General features: G+C 34.9%; 1 protein-coding gene across 7 annotated transcripts in view; it reads right to left on the minus strand.

Annotated features, from left to right (window-relative positions):
* Positions 1 to 10,783: 10,783 nt before the first annotated feature.
* The window catches only part of POT1 (protection of telomeres 1), an 80,760-nt gene continuing 68,736 nt past the window's right edge, over positions 10,784 to 22,807 (minus strand). For all 7 annotated transcript variants that reach the window (XM_004741853.3, XM_004741852.3, XM_004741851.3 and 4 more), the window contains 4 exons: positions 19,739 to 19,827; positions 17,831 to 17,922; positions 16,048 to 16,153; positions 10,784 to 14,152 (listed from right to left, as the gene is read on the minus strand). In XM_004741853.3, coding sequence (XP_004741910.1) covers positions 14,040 to 14,152; positions 16,048 to 16,153; positions 17,831 to 17,922; positions 19,739 to 19,827 — 400 coding nt within the window. In that variant the 3' untranslated portion in view covers positions 10,784 to 14,039. The remainder of the gene's footprint in view (positions 14,153 to 16,047; positions 16,154 to 17,830; positions 17,923 to 19,738; positions 19,828 to 22,807) is intronic.

The following is a 22,807-nucleotide window of genomic DNA, read 5'->3' on the forward strand; positions in this document are numbered from 1 at the left end:
TTTGGCTTCTGACCCTGTCTCCACCTTTCCCAGCCATGTTGATGTAGAATCTTCTCTACATTTAGCTGTGGAGAGTTTGTTCTGCCAGTCTTCTGGTTGTTTTCTGGGTGACTTACACTAATACATGTGTTATCTAGTTGTATCCATGGGACAAGGATGAGATTAGGATTTTCTTACCCATCATCTTCCCTGGAAGTCCCAATCTGATTCATTTTAATCAGAGAATGTCTCATTTCTAAGAAAAAGTCATGAAGGAGAGAATGACAGACTAGAGAGAATCCGAGATTAGGGGAGCAAAGAGAGGTCTCATCAGTTGTTATATGTGGTGAGAAATATATAAAGAGTAATTATTTGACGTGATGAAGGTGTTAACTAATGCAATGGAAGTAATCATTCTGTAATATATGTGTATCAAATCAACACACTGTATACCTTACATTTACAGTGTTACATGTCTGGACTTTAAAAAAGGATGCCTTGGGACGCCTGGGTGGCTCAGTTGGTTAAGCAGCTGCCTTCGGCTCAGGTCATGATCCCAGCGTCCTGGGATTGAGTCCCACATCGGGCTCCTTGCTCGGCGGGGAGCCTGCTTCTCCCTCTGCCTCTGCCTGCCATTCTGTCTGCCTGTGCTCGCTCTCTCCCCCTCTCTCTCTCTGATAAATAAATTAAAAAAATCTTAAAAAAAATAAAATAAAAAAAAATAAAAAAGGATGCCTGAAGAGTGAATGGGCAACCATCAAACTAAATTAGACTCTCTCTGCCTCTACTTAATTGAAATAAAATCAGTATTAAATAAATCTACCTTAGCACATTTTTTCCTCATATGAGGGAACACATCCATAAAATATTTATTTTGCTATTTCGTTTTACCACTACAGAAGAGCAAAATCTGGTATTTAGGACAAAGTTGCAAATAATCTTTGTGATTTTGACTTAACTTGTGGGGGAAATTTAAAGGCCAAATATATTGGCATGTGAGATCAGAAAATGAAGATTTCTAAAACCTTGAAGAAAGTGTTCTGCTGACCTTAATGAAAATGGTTTGCACTAATTTTGTAACAAATACCTGATTAAGATTTACAAAAGCACCTTCCTTAACCCTTACAAAAGTTCACTGCAGAAGGCAGGTAGTTAATAGTGCTTCAAAAGATAACAAATATATTTATACCTGAACCTGGAAAAAAATGCAGCCCGAAGAAATAGTTATCTGTGGTAGATCACACAGTAAGTTAATGCTAGAACCAGTAAGATATTTGAGTCCAGCGACTTTACTCAGTTATAAGAACATTCCTGGCCTAGTAGAGATTTCCATTCTTACTCAGAATCTCACACTGAGTTGTTGAATTTGTTCATGATAACCACAATGGATTATGAATTATATTGTTAGAGCAGATATTCATGCATATATGTTAAGTGAAGGACAAAAGACTCTCCTGAATGAACCACATAAACTATTCAGTAAAATTCACTGAGTAACAAAAATTTTGAGATTATAACTATGGAATCAAAGGTTCCTGAACTCATCTAAATTCATGCCTGGTTTTCGATCTTTAGAAGAATATTGGCTTTCAGATAGACACAGTTTTCTTGTTTTTGTTGTTATAGTTTTAGACTATCAGGATAAGAATGGGCAAGAGCAAGGACAATTTGGTTTGGGTTTAACACAAGACTAATCTCATAGAACTTTCCTTAAGATACTTTCACTCAGATTTATTTGGGATCAAAAGGAGATGCTCTCTAAAGAAATATGGATAGTGGCTATGTAGAAAAACTGTTTAGTATTCTGACATTCTCCATCATACTTATGACTCCAATGTTAGGCATCTGATACAAAGTATTTTAAAGCTTGATGTTTAAAGCACATCTCTGTTACATGTGCAGTAAGTTTTTATTTGGCAGCACAAGCCCCAAATTCATTCCCTTCTCCTTGTGGAAAGCAATTTCACATAAATTTCTTGTGGAGGAATAACAAATCCAAAGTACACAAACCACATACATCTGCTCAGAGTCAGTGAAACAGAAAAATTTGAGTATCACAGAAAAGATCTAATGGATTATTTTCTGCCTATCAAATCCAAAGCTGCTAAAGTGAAGGCAATGACATATATCAATTATCATAATTTTATGAGTAAGGATCAAATGGCCTATTGCAAGCTGAGATTTGAATTTGTTTAGTTATTTCAAGTGTGTTATTTTCTCTGTAGCATGATTTTGGTATCTATTTAAGGGTGTAGCAAAATTTGATCATTAAAATCATGGCCCAATTCACAACTAAAAAAGGCAGCAAAAATTCCTGTCAAATCTTTTAGTATTAACTTGAACTTCTATTCATCCACAAAGTCCTAACAAAAATTAACCTCATCAGGACCTAAAAATTAACCTCACCAAGGACCTAAGAAATAATAAATTCTGCTTAATGTTAAACTTATGAAAAATGTGTAAGACTTATTTTACATGTTAACTTAAAATCAGCAATGGTTTCCTTGACTTATGCCCAGTGGAATCAAAAGTTTTTCTAATGATAATTATGAATTGATATTTCAAGTACTTAATAACTTTAAGTGGGATTTTCAGCTTAATTAAAAATGATGGGCCACTTGTAGTATTCTACTTTATTGGATAGATAGTAAATTAGTGATTTTTACGCAAGTTCTGAATAGCCCAAGCATTAGTAATATACTAGAGTTCTTCCATTTTCGTATCAATTCTCCGTGGAGACATTTGATTCATTTTAACATAATGCCTCTCTTAGGTGAAAAATGGAAATACCAAAAACCAGAGAGCTCTTTTTATTCCTTTCTCTCTTTATCTTAGAGAGTAGCAACATGTTAAGACTACCATAAGCTGGATACACTGAGATTGCTTTTCTCAACCTGCTTCAGAAAAAACCATTTCTATTCTGCTATGGTCTCTTCTCAACTATATGTGAAGTTACAACATGTTTATACTTCAGTCCAGATATGAGTTGATACATGATCCTCCTAGGATCCTGAAAAGTACAGATAGATTTAAAAAAAGAACTAGAATCTTGAGTAACAAATCTGACAAAAGACATGGCCAGTAATACAGGGATTTGCATAACTCTCTTCGGAGAAACCTTTATTTTTGTAAATGTAGTATTGGCTAAAGTGGAGACAGTACAGTACTAGACGGCTTTGCATATTGTGTTGCAATTTATAAACTTTCAGAAGATGGAATTATTGAAGCCTCACAACAGTGCTGTGAGGCACAGCCCTCTTGAGAGTTTCCAAATGGAAAACCTGGGAGATTGAGAGCATTTTCCAGGTCACCTACTGGTGAATATTCTTGCCGGAATGGTGGTTGGAGTGGGTAAGAATCAAACATGAAAAATTAACTGAAGTCTCCTAAATGTATTTTTAAAAAAAAAAAAAAAAAAAGGAAATAGACACCAAAACCCTAAACTGTCAGCATTCTGATTGGTTCTGCCTGTAATTTTTAGAATGCCTGTGATTTTGAGAGAAGGGACTGCCTTGTTTACTGCGGCATTCCCAGCTCTCATTTCATCACAGTGCTCTGAACAAAGTAAATGCTCAGAGAAATTTGCTCACTGAATAAATGCATCTGATTTACATACTGAAATGGGGCCAAACTGTTAAGATACTTCTTTTTTCATGTAACAATAAATGTAAGAATGTTTTAAGATTCTTCTAAAACATAAGCTTTGAAGGTTGCATTATATTCCTTTTTTTTTTTTCCTTAGGTGATCAGTAATTTATCTAATCAGTATTCTAGGGACATTATAGTTGCTTCCATTTTTTTTTTAAACATCATTTTTTGGGTATTATAGTCATTCTCAATTTTTCATAGTTGGTAAAAAAGGAAAAACTGACAGCAAGAAGACAGTTTTTAAAAAGCTTTATATTTGTGCCACTAAATAACTTACAGGGAAGTTCAACTCCTAACAACATACGAAGGTGTTTTTAAAAATCTATCTTCAGAAAAAGAATTTCTAATACATAGATGGGAACAAAAGAACACAATATTTTTTATCTGTTGTCACTGGATGAAAGGCCTTTTGAAGATTTTCTCATGATCTCCTAGAGAGGTAGACTCTAAATAAATGTTGTAATATATTATTTATCTCTTTATCTATTTAACTCATACTGCATACATAGAGTCATATTTGTGAATTCATTCTACAAATGGAGAAAATCAAATTAATTATTGTTCCAAGGTTGGAGGGGGTACCTAAGAGAAGCTGGAGCACATCAAAACCACCAATCTGGATGGTATAAAAATGTATTACAAATTGTAGAAAGTCATTCAAATGTACATTATTATTTCTTCCAAGTCTGTAATTTTCCATTTAGAATACCACCTACTTCCTAAATGAACTGCCAGGAACTTAAACAGTATTATTAATGGTTACATTTTGGTTTGCCAGAACACTAGTGTTTGACCTACTAAGATTGAAATCAGTAGTTTTTAAAAAAAGAACTCCAGATGAAGAAGGAGCTAAGTAACTGATTTTCTTTTTCCTTAAAACACTGAAATGACTGTGGACAACTTAAAGTTCTCCGAGAAAGATCTTTCAGATGCCAAAGAGATGGTCTCATTTTTGGAAGAGGAAAGAAATTATTTTAAAAATTATCTGGTTGGCAGATAATCTGAATCTTACAAATCTTACAATCTGAATTTCTGAACTATTGGAGGACTTTAGAAAAGCAACAGGTAGAAAGTGAGATTTTTAAACTATTTGCGACATTTCAAAAAGCTTTAAAAATTGTACAATTACCTGTGAGAAATCTGCGCTGAGTCCTTGCTTTTGCTTAGGAGTAGATGAATTTAGCACTAGGACCAAGAGGTATGAATTCGGTAATGAATGTTTGCAGAGTTGGGGTCCCTTATCAGGGAAGTAACTGGAGTATAGCATGTGGTTTAACCTCTGCCATGATTTTGCGGGTGCAGTGCTGTCTGAAGGATTTTCTTATCACTGCCTTAGGATAACCACATGTTGTGCCATAAAGACCGAAGAATGCCTGGAAGCCAAGTTTCAGTAAATTTTAAGTACTGAACATGTATCCTTTTTATAAGTATGAAATCTTATTTTCTGAGGCAGATAAATTATGTGCCACATGCTCTTTTCGTGATCTTAGAGTAGAAAGTAATTTTGCACATTCACTATGGGAAATTCAGTGCTTTCAAATAGGTGTCAGTTACGGTCTGTGGAACCATAAAATAAGCATTAAAGTATCTCACCAAATATCCTGGCATAAAAAATGCATTTTGATTTGCATTTAGATTTAACTAAAACCATAGGGACTCAACACAAGTCGTGTATTACATCATTATTCTTTGCTTAAATCTCTATTATAAGAAGAGACAGGTACATGGATTCATAGAAGCCTATTCCAAATATTAAGAAAAAACTTTCCTGAGGACTTTCTGAAAAACATGTGATGGCTAGTGAATGACATTAAGTATAACCTCTTTTGAGTAATAAAGGCACTGGGAAACCCATAGATTTATCTTAGTTTTAAGCGACTCAAATAAACTGGAGAGACTTTTATAAACTGACTATACTGCCAAAGAATTTCCACATGGCATAAAATTTACATATAACATTTTCTTCCTCTTCTACCATCGTTTCAGAGTTGTGTTTTCTAATCAAACTAAATATTTCCATTCTTTTTTAGTGCCTGCACACTGTATTACTTTCAAATTTTTCCATGTATTAGTCAAGCTATCCCCTATTTTGAAGTAAGTAGTGCCTTACTGACATATAATGATGCATGTTTATCTTGAATTTCTTTTATTTCTCTTTCTTCTCACAATAAGAATGAAATACTGAGAAAATGGGATTTGAAATAATAAAACTATCCAAAATGACCCTCTCAGCAGAGGATTCTTTGGTCAGTTGGTTCAATGCTATTCACTCCATTCCCTTCCCATTTTTGTAGCAGCGTCACTAGATTGGACCTGCAATGACCCAAGGATGTAGCTGTTTCCTTCTGTCCCACTGCTGCTAGGTTTGCTTGAACATTAAGGAATCAGCAAAGTAGAATAAAATAAATCCCAAATCTTCTTTGTAGGAGAGTAGCAATAAAGAGGATGAGTTTTTGTCACCAAAACATAATAATATCGAAGCCTTTATGAGGGTTTCCTATCTGCCAGATTCTAAGTATTTTTTGTATATAATTTCATCTACCTTGGACCCTTCCATGGTCTTCTGAGGTTGGCACTATCACTACTCACAGCTTCCCAGAGAGGACTACCAACTTGCCTAGTGAGAGTGTGGCCAGAGGTTGAATCCGTGTGGTCTGGAGCAAGGGCTAAGGGTGACATCCCAGGATCTGATGCTTTGAAAGCTCCTTCCTGAAATGATTAGAATATGAAGCCAGGATTAAGAATCACTGACTGGTCCAGAGGCAACACTGAGGTGCTTCAACTCAAATGCTTACAGGATCATTCAGGTAATATGTCTGAAGCAAGCAGATACAGGCCCCATCCTCTAACTTCTAGAATAATGATACTAAATCTTTTACCTGCCACGGAATCAACTGGGGAAGATTGTTACAAATGCAAATTATTAAATCTCAGCCCCATAAAATCTTTTAGTCTCCATCAAAACTACCTACGTTTTATTTTATTTTTTAAAAGATTTTACTTATTCATTTGACAGACAGGGATCATGAGTATGCAGAGAGGCAGGCAGAGAGAGAGGAAGGGAAACAGGCTTCCTGCCCAGGACCCTGAGATCATGACCTGAGCCAAAGGCAAAGGCTTTAACCCACTGAGCCACCCAGGTGCCCCCCTACATTTTATTTTTAAATGCAAATTTCTGGGTCCACAGTAACCACTGCTCCAAAATCACTTTACATGCTAATATATTTTAGTATTCTGATTTTGAGTCTGGGCTCTCAAATATCACATGATCACTTTATTTATTCTAGAAATATTTCCTGAGCATCTATTATAAAAAAGGAATGTGTAGGCACTGGGTAAACAGCAGGGAATAAACCCAACTCCTTCCCCAAAGGGTTTATATGCTGCTGGGGAAGGGGAACAGTGTGAGCAAACAAATATATGTCACATGGGTAAATGCAATAGAGAAAAGTCAGTCAGGAGAAGGCTTTCTGATAAGGTAAAAGGATGTGAGAGAGTGAACCATGGATCCTCGAAGAGGTCAACAATGTACAGACTGAAGTAACAACAGAAAAGCACAAAGTCTGTGAAGGGAGAGTTTGCCTGGTACATTGAAAAAACAAGGAGACCAGTGTTTGGACAAGAGTGAGAGAGGAGAAAAGTGATAGTATAAGATGTTGGAGAGGTAGTAAGGAAATGGATCACAGGGGCGCCTGGGTGGCTCAGTGGGTTGGGCTTTCAGCTCAGGTCATGATCCCAGGGTCGGGAATCAAGCTCCACATCGGGCTCTCTGCTCAGTGGGGAGTCTGCTTCCTCCTCTCTCTCTCTGCCTGCCTCTCTGCCTGCTTGTGATCTCTCTCTCTCTCTCTGTTAAATAAATAAATCTTTAAGAAATGGGTCACATTGAGTGCTGAGGGCCATGGTAATCTCAACTCTGTGTGACATTAGAAAACACTGGAAAATGACATTATCTGCCTTATGTTTTAATGGATCAGCCTAGCTACTGTATAGAGGATATATTGGGGAAACTATAGGAGCAGGAAGACCAACTGGGGAGCTATGGCTGTAGTCCAGGTAAGAGAATTTGGTAGCATGGCCAGCATGCTGGTAGAGAAGTGGTAAGAAGTAGTCAAATTCTGGATATATTTTCATGAATGCACCATAATGATTTTTCAAATGGATTGGCTATGGGCCATGAATGAAGAGAGGGATCAAGGATGACTAGATCTAATGTTTGGGCATTTAGAACTTAGTAAATCTGGTATAGGTAAAATACTCTTCCAGAAAATTCCCAGTTTTATAAATAAAACAGTATGAAGCTTGTTTTACTTATAACTTCCATGGATCACTGAAGGCAAAATACAGGAGTACGTATCTTCCAAACAACTGTGATTCATTAGAACCTGTATTCTTCCTGACTTGAAACACTGAAAACAAGACAGTTATTTCATTACCAGTAACTACAATAGGTAAAGGTAAGAAGAGCTATTTTTCTCAGTGATATTTGTATCAGAAGGGAATTGATTTTTAATACCAGAAAAACAAATTGTTCCTGTAGTAATGAATGGCTCTAATAATTCTTGAGTATGTGGAGATATTGGAAACATTTAACATCCATCATTAACAATTTAAAAAAAAAAAAACACACACACAAGAAAGTGCTTCAAATAAGAGCCAAAATGTGGAGGGGCGCCTGGTCATGATCTCAGGGTCCTGAGATCGAGCCCCACGTAGGGCTGTCTGCTCAGCGGGAAGTCTGCTTCCTCCTCTCTCTGCCTGCCTCTCTGCCTACTTGTGATCTCTGTCAAATAAATAAATAAAATCTTAAAAAAAAAAAAAGAGTCAAAATGTGGAGAGTCCATAGAAAATTCCCCTGCTCTATTTCTCCCATCTTAAGAGTTTACATTCTACCATTTTGGATCAAGTTTCTACATTTTTAAACTACTATTAGTTACATAAAATATTCTGTTATTTAGTGTACCTAATCTAAAAATCCACCTTGTTACTCTTAATGTTAAGATAAATAAAAGGTTTGTATCTACTAATGATATAAGAACTTTGTTAATAAGAGCAATATAACTTGTTGCATTTGCATGTGTAATAAGTTTTGTTCAAAGCCTATAGCATCCCTTAGGTTTGGAATAATGAATTGTTTTAACAGTCACTCCCCTATTTGGCTCTTGCCTTCTTGCCCTATTTCAAGAGGTTGTGTCCTAGGTCTGTCATTTTATTGTAAACCATATGAATTTCTTTACGGATACAGACACTGTATGAATAACAAGCGAATGTAAATGTTTGAGCTGACTTTAAAATATATACCTATTTTGTACTCTGTATTCTTTTTCTTAATCTCCATTCAAGCTTGGATCATTGTGCAGAAATATTTGTCAATGATTCTAAAATTTAATTTTGCTCCTGAATCTAATCTAATAGGAACAAACACACAGGATTTCCTATCTAATCAAATAAAACCACAACAATGCCTATCTACTGCAGGTGTTTTCATGTGACTCCCAAGTTAACATTTTTGATTTAAAATGTGTTGTCTTCCCTATTTACTGCTATGGAAACTTGAGACAGAAAGTCATTTAAAAGGTAGCTAATCTGGTATAAGATTTTAAATTCTAGGACTCTGCCCTCCAATGGAGGACAAAAATCTGCTGAGCAATAGATGTAAAAATAAATTGGAGTTTATCTGCGAGTTCCTATTTCAAAGAAGGGAAAAAAATCATTCTGAAAGTGGAGGGGGAAAAAAAGTATATACCAGAGATTCAGGGTCGTATATAAAAAGGTATTTGTTTAAAACTGTAGCGATATTTGATGGACTGTATTAATAGATGATAAGAAGGTTTTCAATGAACACATGCTCCAAATCTTCAGACTACTGTCAACAGATGAAATAAAACAAACTTTTCATACAAGTCGAAGATGTCGTTCTTTGCTAGCTGTGGACTAGGCTGTCAGGTATATTCTAATATAGTACCCTGCAAAATGAACTCAAGCAGAGAATAAAAGCAAGCACGTGCACACACATGCGCACATGTGTGCATGCTCTACCAATGTGCCTCTATGGCCTAGATTTCTTTTTTCTTTTTTTAAAGATTTTATTTATTTACTTGACAGAGATCACAAGTAGGCAGAGAGGCAGGCAGAGAGAGAGGAGGAAGCAGGCTCCCCGCTGAGCAGAGAGCCCGATGCGGGACTCGATCCCAAGACCCCGAGATCATGACCTGAGCCGAAGGCAGTGGCCCAACCCACTGAGCCACCCAGGCGCCCCTATGGCCTAGATTTCAAGGGGGGAAAAACAGACATTTATTAAGATGTTGCTACAGTCTAAAAATAGCAGTCATTTCTGAACTATCCATGTTTCAGCAGCTGGCCCATCTGAGGGAGCGCTCCCGTACACATTAATGCATTATCCTTATCCCTGTAATTGATACCTAACACTTCTCAACCCATCATTTGCAGTCCTGAATGGAAGGACATTTATCTCAATGTAAGATGACCATCACTTTGAAACCCTAAGTGATCTCAAATTTCTTAACAGTTTAAATCGCAGTACTGCAGAGAAAAATAATACATGGTGCTACTGATTCATTCCCTGGCTGCCAAACAAAGATGTGATCTCACATACCTGAGCAGACTGCAGACTTCCTGTTCAGTGAGTTCTGATACTATTTCCAAGTACCAGAGGGAAGAGAAGGAGGATCACTAGGCCCAGATTTTACTAGCTGACTAGGTCTTTTTCTTGGAGTGGGAAGGAGGCTTTGACGCCATCCAGAGATTCTGTAGGGCAAGCACAGGAAGAGATATCTTTATTTCCCCTCTAATAATGTTTTAGAACGCTGGGGTGACTCATCATGGCCCTCAGAGCCTTTTTTTGTAATGAAAAGCATTACAGGAGGCATTCTTTCTTACATTACCATAAATTCCTCTGCCCCTCCCCCCATGAGTCCTTTGAAGCATGAAAGAGTATTTCAAGACAACTGTGTCATGGCAGAATCCTGATCTGTACCAGAAGTTGGACAGGCCTTCAAGATTCTCATCACCTTAAGAACCTCCACTAGATACAGTGAAACCAGGTCCCAGGGGGTTCAGATTTATTTAAAGGGAAAATAACACCAGACAAAACACAGACTAAAGTAATAATAGTATTATTATTATTATGAATTATTATGAATAACTATATTATTATTATGAATAACTATAAGGCAATAAAGTAAACAAAATAGGTAACACGAATACATTCTTATAAAATACAAAATTCTAAAACCGTTACAGTAAGAAAGAGAATACTTAAACAGACCAAAAACCATGACAAAAATAGAAAGTGAAATAATCAGAGAATTCCCTAAAAAGTCACTTATGCTGAGTAATTACACACAAGTTTCTCCTTCTATGTATATGGACATAAAGAGTAAAGGCTACTTTATAAAGTGACAAAAGCAAGTTGCAGAAATACATTTATAGCACGATGCTATTTTTAAAAAGTATATATACACATATTTACCCATTCTTAGGGAAAAGAACCTGGAAAATTACACACCAAACTGTTAAAAGTGGTTTCCTCTGGGGTACTAGTAAAGAGTAAGAATTAGTTCAGCTTCATATACTTGATATTGTTTCAATTCTTACAAATACATACTACTTTTATTTTTAAAAATTCTGGATAAAAACAAAACTTGGTCAAATATATGGTCAAAATTCAAAACACTGAAAATAATCAGAAGAAACTAGCTATTTCCCCAGATACCAAGGAAAGTTTCCAGAAAGTGTATTAGAGAATTGGCTGGATTAAGAGTGACAAGTTGTTACAAACTCATGCTTTGATTTGATTTGGGAAACAGAAGAGCACAGCCAGTTAAAAGATTCTGGCCTACCCCTGTGACCTGTAGGTCGCTACAGCACAGGATCCACACAAGCCCAAACCCTAACCCTAGCCCTACTGCTTAGGGACTGCTTTCTCAGGTAGAGAGGTGTATTTGGCTTCTTCTATTCCATTCACACCAACCTCTCTATTCATTCATAAGCCACTCCCAGTGTGCAACATGATCAGGGGTTAAAAAAAAAAGGGGGGTGGTGGTGGTGGGGGGATGATGCATTGCATCTCAGCTGGTGTAGTTCCCTCAAATAAAGCAGTATAGTGGAGGGTAAAGACAGAAAGAGCGCATGAACAGTGCATTTTTCATTTTGTAGCAGACTGCCTCAGATTTTCTAAGCTACGCCTTCTCTTCCTCATACAGAAGAGTTCAGGGGCTAACAAGACAATCCAGTAATGGATGCTGCAGAGACTGGAAATTGAGCAAAAGGCTGTACACAAACTATACTGTTAAATTTATGTGATTTTATATCTGACAGGAAGGCTACCAGTATTCACAGGGGCAGTAAAGGGGACATGGCTCAAGTGAGGGAGCAACGAATGCCCGTCTACTTGTTGCTCCAGAAACAGTATTCTCCTAGCTTTCTGGGCTCCTGATTAAGGTAAGATGCATACATCATCACTGGATAAAAACTAGGTATTGACAGAACTCTTCTTGTTCAAAGCTGAAAGTTAAAAAACAAAACAAATGAGGACAATGTGAGGGTTTATTAAAAAAAAAAAAAAAGGAGAGAGAGAAATGACCTATCACTGTAAAGATTCATGTGAGCAGTTTTATCAATTGGAGACCACTCCGTGACCCGCTGTAACTTCGGATCCCTCCTCTTCTAGACTGAGTGTTTCCTGAAGAAAAAATGGCCCTCTCGTCTTTGTTTCCCCCATGTACCACTGATATTGAAAGCTATGTCTTCATTTACAAGGTTCCTAAACTTTTCCCTGAAGATGTTTTGAACTAAGAGTTTATATCCCCAAAACAGCAGCATCAGCCTCTTTTTCTACCATCTCCGAGAACCTTGTAACTCAGTGATGGGAGATGGGTACTTAGGTCTGGGGATGGGCTAATGTATGCAGGAACTAGAATATGGGGTTATTATGAGCAGAGGAAATCAGATATTTGCCTTTTTTGCAAATAAAATATTAAAAGCCTTTTGATAGTGTAAGAAAACATAACACAGACTCCTCTCATAAATCTGTTTCCAATGTTACTTCAAATACTTAAGGGAGGACTCATGTGCAGAAAACCCCATGCTAGCTTTTGCCCTAGAATCCTAGAGTGGTTAGCAGTGCAGCCCCTGAACACAGATCACCTGAATGCGAGAATTGATTTACCATTTAGTAACTCTGCTAACTTGGTGAAGTCAGCTCATCAATCAAGCCTCAGTTTTATCAGGAAATGGGTTGCTGTGAAACTCAAATATATGTTAAATGCTTTGCACAGTACCTATTGTACAGACAGTTTTAAATATCTGCTATATTGGCATTCCTGCTCTGATTCCTTACCTTCAATTACACTTCAACTCAACACAGGGCAAATAAAGAAAACACGTGAAACATGTGCATTAATTTATTCTTCATTTATACTAGATTAGGCAGATTTGTATGTCTTAATCTTTACCAAATAATACACATAAGTCTATACATATATATAAATATACAGAAGTATTTGTATAAACCTGAATAGTCATGATTTTAAACTTCACATTGTCAGATAAAAAGCAGACTACTGTACTGAGTTAATATCTCATGCCATGTTCAATCTGAAATACAGATATAAATTACATAATGCTATTAAAAAAGGGTAATGTAAGTAAGTCAGTGACATTGTAATAAATCTGACTGCTTTATTAGATCAAGGTGGAATGCAATAAGTTCTAATATCACGTAGAGAAACAAGCAATCAAAAGCACATAATTCAGGTCTTAAAAAAAATGGATCTATCCTAAATTGGTCAACAGCACCAAAAGACAGCAATTCTGCCACATACACTTAAACCACTCCTGTGAGTGCCTTCTAACTCACTCAGAAGGGCACTTCTAAACAAGACTACTTGTTTAAGCAGATCCCTTTGTACAAAACCAAACTGCTAGCCACTACATACCTCCCACTCAGTAAAAGCTGAATGAGTTAACATAAGGACATTTCCTAACTCCACACCTATGCTAAAATCACTAACACTACTGATATAAAAATCAGGGCAACAAAAGGTCAAACATGGATGATGGCGGGCAGACCAATCAGTGGCTGACAGATGGAAAATCCAACAGGGAAAGTGATTTCCTGTGTAGGGTATCAGAAGAGTTTCTCTGAAAGGGCTGCAAGGCGTAAATGAAGCTCGTCCTTCTTTATTCCCCTTTCCCTTTATGCCCCTTGTAGCCACCATACTGGAAATTTGAGCAAAAGGATAACACAATACTATTTGTGAAAAGAATTTACATTGTGGTTAAAATGGAAGATAAACTATATTTAAACCTTTTACGTGTTTTGTAACAATCTCACAGAAAATAATGTTTTCTAAAATTACAGTATTTTACACATGCTAAGCTGAATGACAACATTAGATTACATCATCTGCAACTGTGGTGTCAAAAATCTGATAGCAAATCTGCTGCTCCACTCCACTTGTGACATTATATGACTTGATGAAACATTCCAACCATGGATATGCATCTACAAATGAGAAAAAAAGGTTAATCATTAAAACTAACCAAATATCTCTGAAATATATACCTAACCATAATGCTTAGCTAGAAAAATTAACATTTAACTTAGCTTGAAAAATAAATACACTTACCAAATTTAATAGTATCTACTCTTCCAGATATACACTGGGTTCTTGTTACTGTTCTGTAACAATCCTAATTTGATTTTTTCCCAACAGAAAACAACAATTAAATGTGGAGTTTTCCAAATGTTTGATAGCAAAGGTAGCAGCCACCTCATTACCAACTTTTCTTCCTGCTGCTGACTACCCCAGGTTTTTTTTCTTTTTTTCTCTTCTTTTTTTTTCCTTGGTTGACTGTAAAGAAACTGAACCTGAGGTTCACATCAGCTCAGGCTTTTATACACCTGTCTAGCTGAAACTCCCATCAGGTACCAGGCACTGTGTCCAGACAATGTTGGCAGCTGTAGATGCTGTTTCCAAGTTTTGGTCATGACTACAATAAATCTGTTTAAAACTTCTAGAAAAGTTTCTTAACGCTTCTTCAAGTTCAAGCTTGAAAGACACTTAATATAGTCAATATTGGCAAGAGTCAAGCAAGACAGGCCTCTTCTCTACTGCTGGTGGTACTACAAATACGTAAAATATTCTTGAAAAGCAATCTGGCAGCATGAATCAAAAGCCTACAAAACCTGTGGGGTTTTTTTGTTTTTGTTTTTTAAATGCTTTATGTATTAATTAGAGAGACAATGAGAGAGGGAACAAAGGCACGGAGAGCTGGAGAGGGAAAAGCAGGCTCCCAAATGAACAGGACCCTGATGCTGGGCTCAATCCCAGGACCCCGGGATCATGACCTGAGATGAAGGCAGATATGTAACAACTGAGCCACCCAGGCACCCCACACCTGTGCTTTTTAATCAGAGTTTTATTTCCAGAAATCTATCCAAATGAATTAAAACCAAAATTAAAGTGATATCAAATAGAAGTATGTAAGTTAAACCTTGTTACAGCTGTTTTTTCAGAATCGTTATAAGATGTAAAGACTGACCAGGAGAAAATAAAGTCTGATTAGAAATAATTTTAAAAAGTTAAACTGACAGCATCTAAACCTGCAGCTGGCAAAATTTGTTACTTATGAAAAATTGTTAGAAGAGTCAAACCATCCTACTATGATTGCGGTCTTCAAATTTCAATGTAAACAGAAATAATGGCTACAAACGGAAGCCAGTGTCAGTAACTGTAATTGATATGATTTGACCTGAAGATCTGGTTGATGGACAAATGTTATCCAGAGAACTAAAGCTGATAAAAGAACAATTAGTAAAATAAAATGCATAAAATCTGAAACTGGTTAATACTGAACAGAAATTCATGAATCAATTAAACTGGCTAAATGAAGTCTGTTATAGAAAATGATTCTTGAGAAAATTTCATCTCTGTTGGTATAACTTCAAAAAAAAATGTTTGCATAAACACAGTATCAAACGTGCTTGTGATCAAAACGGCCTCCCTCCTTTTTTATTATTTCAAAAAACTAAAAATTTTTTCATTTCAGGAACTATGATTTTTTTTTAAAAGATTTTATTTATTTGACAGACAGAGATCACAAGTAGGCAGAGAGGCAGGCAGAGAGAGAGGAGGAAGCAGGCTCCTGGCTGAGCAGAGACCCCGATGTGGCGCTCGATCCCAGGACCCTGAGATCATAACCTGAGCGGAAGGCAGAGGACAAACTATGATTCTTAACTCTTTTCTCCATGCCACTGTTTTCATCAAAAAGCAGATCAAACAATAATTTACTTACAATCAGACTTCAAAGTTTTCATCCTCTAAGTCTACAGATTAGACACTTAAATACTGTTTCAAGAAAAACAATGATGAGATTGTTAAAAATATTATTGCCTACCAATTTTTATTCCTGAAGGACAAAACATATCCATGATCATATCCATACTCTGCTGAAGGTCATCATTGATTAGGACTTCTGATGCTGGGATCTGGAAGAATTTGTCCTTAAAAAAAAAAAAAAAAATTACAGAAAGAAAAAAGGAAATTAATGTTTCTTTTTTTTTTAAGATTTTTTTTTTTTTTTATTTGACAGAGAGCAAGAGCGTGCAACTACTAGGGGCGGGGGAGAGGGAAGGGGAGAAGCAGACTCCCCACTGAGTAGGGAACCCAAGTGGCTCGATCCCAGGACCCTGGGATCATGACTTGAATCAAAGGCAGATGTTCAACTGACTAAGCCACCAAGGCGCCTTGGAAGTTTACCTTTTTTTAAAGTCATAATTAACATGAAAGTATTTCAATATATTTTAATGAAAATGATCTAGACTATTTTACTCTATAAAGACTGTAGAAGTCACAGAATTCTAGTCTGATCTCTTAAAATCTAATTTACTACTTTAAAAACAGCATTAAGATATACATATAAAAAATCCAATTACTTTGAATTAATGATAATAATAATAATGGTATTTAGAAAAACGTGAGGTCTCTCATTCTCTTTGTAAATAGGAAAAAATGTAGTCTTAAGTTTAAAAGAGTAGAATATATGTTGTATATTTATTTAACTTTTCTTTTCTTAACATATTATACTATACTTTCTTAAAAGAAAGAAGGGACTTTGTTTGCTTTGTTCACTGCTATAACCCCATCATATACAACAGTACCTAGGCACAGAGCAGGTGCTCATTAAATATTTATTCAATAAATGGACAAATGAATTGTTAAGCAGGAGGAAAAAAATCTCTCAACTTTACCCCAGATTGTTTCAGAATGTGTGCAGTAAAAAAATTGGACCACTAACAGAAATCTAGTCTCTGCCCTTGGCTTCTGGAAATAATCTCTAAGCCCTTAAAATATGCCTGTTAGGAATGTCCTTGTATGTCAGTCACACTAGAGATATAGGGTGGGGAGGTTGGGGCATATGATATTAGCTTGATCTTCAGAGGGGCTGAAAACTAAGACCAGCCATATGGGCTGTCAACCATGACTACATGACAGAGCACCAATAAAAACTCTAGACACTAAGGCTCAGTGAGGCTTCCCTGGCTCGTACTCCTTATAAATCATTATCAGGCTGGTAACACTGCCTGCTACTCCATGGGAAGAGGACAACCAGACTCTGCCCTATGTACCTCTTCCCTTGGATGCTTTTAATTTGTATCCTTTAGGTGTAATAAATCATAATAGCAATAATAACTTTTAGGAAGTTAATGGGAATCTTTCCAGTGGATTATCAAAACTTAAGGGTGTTCCTGAGAACCCCCAAACTTGGAAGTGTTGTTAGAAATGAGGGAGGTTTATGGATAGCTCCCTAGTTTCACATAATATAACCACTGACCTTCCAAAGTAATTTAGTTCCATCTAAAATGGAAATGTGGAGACTTCAAAAACCTAGTGAAATGCTGCTAGACAGAAGGTGTGGTCAATACCTGACTTTGACTCCTGGAATAAAACTTCTGAAGAGCCTCTCCTCAAATTCCTATTCTTCAATTTTTCATTATATGGATATTAAATTTACAAAGTTAAACCAAAACAGGATAAATATATAGACACTTCAAGATTTATGTGCTTGCATTTTATTTAAGTTGCGTTAAATCCTCTCAGTAATAAAGTGGGAATGAATAAATACATCAAAATTAAAAAATATTTTACTTAGAAATATCTATACTACCTCTGTTACTTACAGAGTCCATGAGATAAGCTTCCAATACTCCTGTTCCATCATCAAGAGTAAATGTCATTACAAACACATGTTGAAGGGGTACAATACCCAGTACTAGTAAGGGAAAGAAGATGAAACCATATGAATCTTCTAATCCTTATAATCAAAGTAAAGTGAAAATTGCTTTATGATGTTATGTTAGTTTTGTTTACTAAAATAAACATAAATAACTTATATTTATGCCTTTTGTTCTCCAATAACAATATATTAGACTCATTTAACAGATTCATTTTAGACATTACATTGTATCTATATAGGAACAATGACCTATAAGCATTGGTGAAATATTAATATAAAGTATCTTTGATAATTTGATAGAAAACATAAAAACCAATTTACGAACTATAATTCATTGCATGATAGCCTCATGAAAGACAAAATTAAAATACCAGAATGTTCTAAAAAAATTGCATGCAATTCAATATTTATGGTTTTGTAATGTATCTCTCCCCTTTGTATTATAAACATAGGAATCACTTATTTTTTAAGATATCATCTGGTAGAATGGATCAAAATGTTAGAAGATGGGATTTCATGATTTGGTAAGATGAGGAAGAAGAAATTAAAGAGATACTAAATGATACAAAAATTCATAGGTTAAAATGGTACTTTGCATTTGGAAATGGAAGACATTTAATATGTTTATAAAATGAAACACTGTCTTCCATTTGTGGAATCCATATGTAAAAGGATTAATTAAGGGGCAAGTAAGAAGAATGAATCAGGGTACAGAGAAATGAATTAGGGCATACAGACATGACTAAAATTATTAATACAGAGGAACCGATTTATAGGATTCTAAAGGTCTCCACAGGTTAAAACTGAGCTAAAACCAAGAAGCATGAACATAAAATCTACCCTCAAGGACCACACAAAGACTTGCATTAAGAATGGGATGAGGAGACCAAGCTGGAAAGCAGGGAGCCTGGAATTTCACTGGACCACAAACAAAATACGAGATAGCAGTATCTATAGCTAGATTACTAAGGAAAAAAACAAAACAAAACAAAACCAAGTATATAAATAAATATCAATACAATAAAATTTTCAGGCTAGTAGAAGCAGTGTCCAATTTTAGAAAAATAAAAGTTTTCTTTATATTCTGCATTGGCCAACATTTGTAGCACTATTTGCAGCTTTTAATGCCAAACTTAAGAACATTGGTAAAGTGAAATGTTTAATAAGGAGGAGAAACAAAATAGTAGGGAATGTGGGAAAATACCAAGTGAAGTGAGGGTGCCTAGCTGGAGAAATAAAGAGTGAAGGTTTGACAGGTATCTTCAAATGCACAAAGCCTGCTGATCTTATAGAAGGCATGTTCACTAAGACCAGCGGACAGAATGTGGTCTGTGCTAAAATTATAAGTAGGTGGTTTTGCTTCACTAAGAACTACTTAAAAATTAAGAGGTATGCTGTCTTTCAATGTAATGAGTCCCCTGTCACTGAAAGAGTTTTAAGCCAAGCTGGGTGAAGAAGTTTCTTGCTCCAGATAAAGATGTGTATTGGGTAAAGAGCTGTAAGAGCCATCTCTAAATCTGTTTTTAATACAAAAATACTGTGAACTGGAGGGATTTTTCAGAATCTGCATTTGTGATTAATAATTAATACTATAACAAATTACTGAATATTAAATATAGTAATGATTAAAGATATTGGCAGAAGCCTGGAAGCAAGTTTTCATATATTTTAAACTTCACTTTATAGTCTTATTATAATCACAGTGAAAGGTTTTGCTTAAGTACAGTTAAAATTTAGCTCAGTCTTTGCTCTGGTTTTGCTCTGGTTTTACTAGACTGACAACTGAAATACAATCAGTGAGGTCACCTTATATGAAGACAGTTACAGTTGCAGGACACAGAAATTTGCTAACCTTCCGCCACAGAAGAAGGAATCCATGGTGTTTTATCAACCAGGGAATTTAGATTTTGTATTGGTCTCAAAGTAGAACATTGTTTACATCTGAAATTAATGACAGAAAAAAAATAGGCATTTTAAAATAATTATTATAACTCATTTAATTATAACTTATTGTTGCTGTTCAAACATGCAGAGTTTAAAGTTATTTATAAAACAACAGTGTTGCACCTTTCATAGTGTAATGCACATTATTACAAGCAGAATTGTAAAAAAATAAGCTTTTCACAATAGAAGCAATTAAAAAGATAGTATGGTTCAGAATAAGTAACTAAGTTGAGAATAAGAGAAAGAGTCCAGATTCAGATTGTTAATTTGGCTGATTTTGTGAGCAAAACGAAAAAGTTGAAAGGGATAATCTCTCAGGACTCTCATTCGATGGCTCTGTGATAACAGCTAAGGTCATAAGTAAATATAATCAATAGGAGAAAATTATTCTAAGGAAGTCAGTACTAACAAGACTTTGGATAATATATTTAGTAAATGCATATTCAGAGGTTCACAGTTTATAATGCCTAATATTATACTTATCTTTTGTATTAGAAATTAATCTGAAACTATACAATATACTACAAATGCTCATTATTTAGTATAGGTATTTTGCTTTACTTATATACAAATAAGTACAAGTAATTACTTTTTACTATATATCATCATAAGATTAGGAGATATTGATAAGAAAATATACTTGAATACAAATATAAAAATCAATGTCCAAAAGGTTCATGCAGACTCCTTTTCACTTCTAATCTGGAGAATAGAGGGTCCCTATATTAAATATTCTTCTCCTCCACCCATCAAATATATAAATATTTCTTCTTTAACAGAGAAAGGCAATAGAATCAAAACATATTATTTCCTCAAAAATAGGCTGTGATATTAAGTCTAGACATTGATAAAGCAAGCATGCAAGCTAAAAATTAAGCATATAAATTAAAATATAAGGGGACACAAGTAAATATTAAATACAGAATTCATTCCTTTGAAAGCAGTAAAAGCAGAAAAAGGGGAAAATCATGAACATTTTTATAAATGAATCCAAAAGAAGACTACAGGGTAAATAAAAAATCTTAAAAAAAAAGAAAAAACCTAATAGAAGACTAGAGGGAGAAAATAAGCTTAATAATAAAAAAAAAGGAGAAAGTAATAGCGTAAGTGGAGAACAACATAAAATGTAGAAATAAAACCCAAATATATCAGTAATTAACATATTTAAAATTCATCTATTAAAAAACTAAAATCTAGTCTTATTAATTTATGAGACTTTCCAAAATGTAACGACAAAGAAACATGAAAGCAACCAGCAAAAGAGCCTCAAAATATACAAAGCAAATACTGACAGAATAAAAGATCACAAATGTTCCACTACAGAGGACATTAAGCACACTCTCGAAGAAGTGATTAGACAAAGTTACAAAGGAAAAAGAAGTTTTGAATATGATTAACAAGTTTGACTAATGGGTGTAACTAAACACTATTAGACATTAAACACAACTATTAAAGAAAACATCTTTTTTAAATATAGACAATATATATAAAATGTAAACATATTCTGGGATAAAGCAAAGCTAAATGAATCTCAAAGAATCGTTATGAAATACAGCAACTTATTCGGTTAAAAAGTAATCTAACTAAAAAAATAGTACCTAATATGCGTGTGTGAAAACTTTAAAATACACAGCTAAATAATTCATGGGCCTAAGAAAAACCATAATGAGAATTAGGAAAATTTAGAAGAGACCAAAAAAAAAAAAAAAAAAGAAGAACAAACACCACTACATATCAAATCTTGGTTTCAGGGGGCGCCTGGGTGGCTCAGTAGGTTAAAGCCTTTGCCTCCGGCTAAGGTCATGATTCCAGGGTCTTGGAATCGAGCCCCACATCGGGCTGTTCACTCAGTGGGGAGACTGCACTCCTTTCTCTCTGCCTGCCTCTCTGCCTACTTGTAATTTCTGTCAAATAAATAAATAAAATATTAAAAAAAAAATCTTGGTTTCAAGCTATGGCCATTTTCTCGGGAAAAATATGGGCTTAAATGTAAATATTTTAAAAATACTAAAAATTAATAATTGAGATAAGCATTCAATTAAAAACATTTGAAAAAGAAAAAACAAAGAAACTTAAAGTAAGTAAATGTTGTAAATAAAGATAAAAAAAGAAAAAGCCAAGGAAACCCAAAAAAAGTAAATGCAAAAAAAAAGATATGAAAAATAATATAAAAATAGAGCATGTCAGAACAAATCTAGTTGCTTTGGCAAAAAAACGTAAAAAAAAAGGTGCAGGTAATATTTAGTGGATTCAGGAACAAAGTGGAGATTTAAAAATCACCAAAAGTACTATAAACAATTTTATGTCACTAAATTTAAATTTACATAAGAGATGAGGACTTTTCTAAAAAAAATTCATTAATAGATTCGAGAAATAAAAAACCATAGGAGATGGATAACTGTTAAAGAAACTGAAACATTAGTTTAAAATTGTTTAAAAAGAATCAGGTCCATAAATCTGAGTAAAATAACTAAAGCCTAAGTAAGGAAATCCTTTAAGGTTTCACAAGCATTTTGAGAAATATCATCATATTAATATTTTAAAAATTTATAAAACAAAAGAAACCATGAAGTTAAACAGGTTCAAGAGAGACTACATATATCTTGAAACACATGCCTTTTTCTAATATATTCTGATTCTCCTAATATATTCTGATTATCTTCTACCTCCTCAGTGGTAACTAAACTGTAACTTCCTGGCACAGAAATTTTGGAATTCAGTCACTTAACTTTTATGAGGATATAGTTATGAACCTTTCTCTGTACCATTATCTAAATCTTTGTGAAAGAAAACAAATGAGTGTTAGCCTTTGGGGTAGTTTTATACTTAGTGCATTGGAGGTCACTGATGCATATGCTATCAAAAGAATAAATATATACCAGAAAAATCTTGTACATATAAATTGTACATATACATATATATATATATATATTCAAAGTATCCATTGAATATATATATATATAGCAACTACTAGGAT

This window comes from Mustela putorius, unplaced genomic scaffold (assembly GCF_011764305.1).
Source record: "Mustela putorius furo isolate JIRA1106 unplaced genomic scaffold, ASM1176430v1.1 tig00003845_pilon_pilon_pilon, whole genome shotgun sequence".
NCBI lineage: Eukaryota > Metazoa > Chordata > Mammalia > Carnivora > Mustelidae > Mustela > Mustela putorius.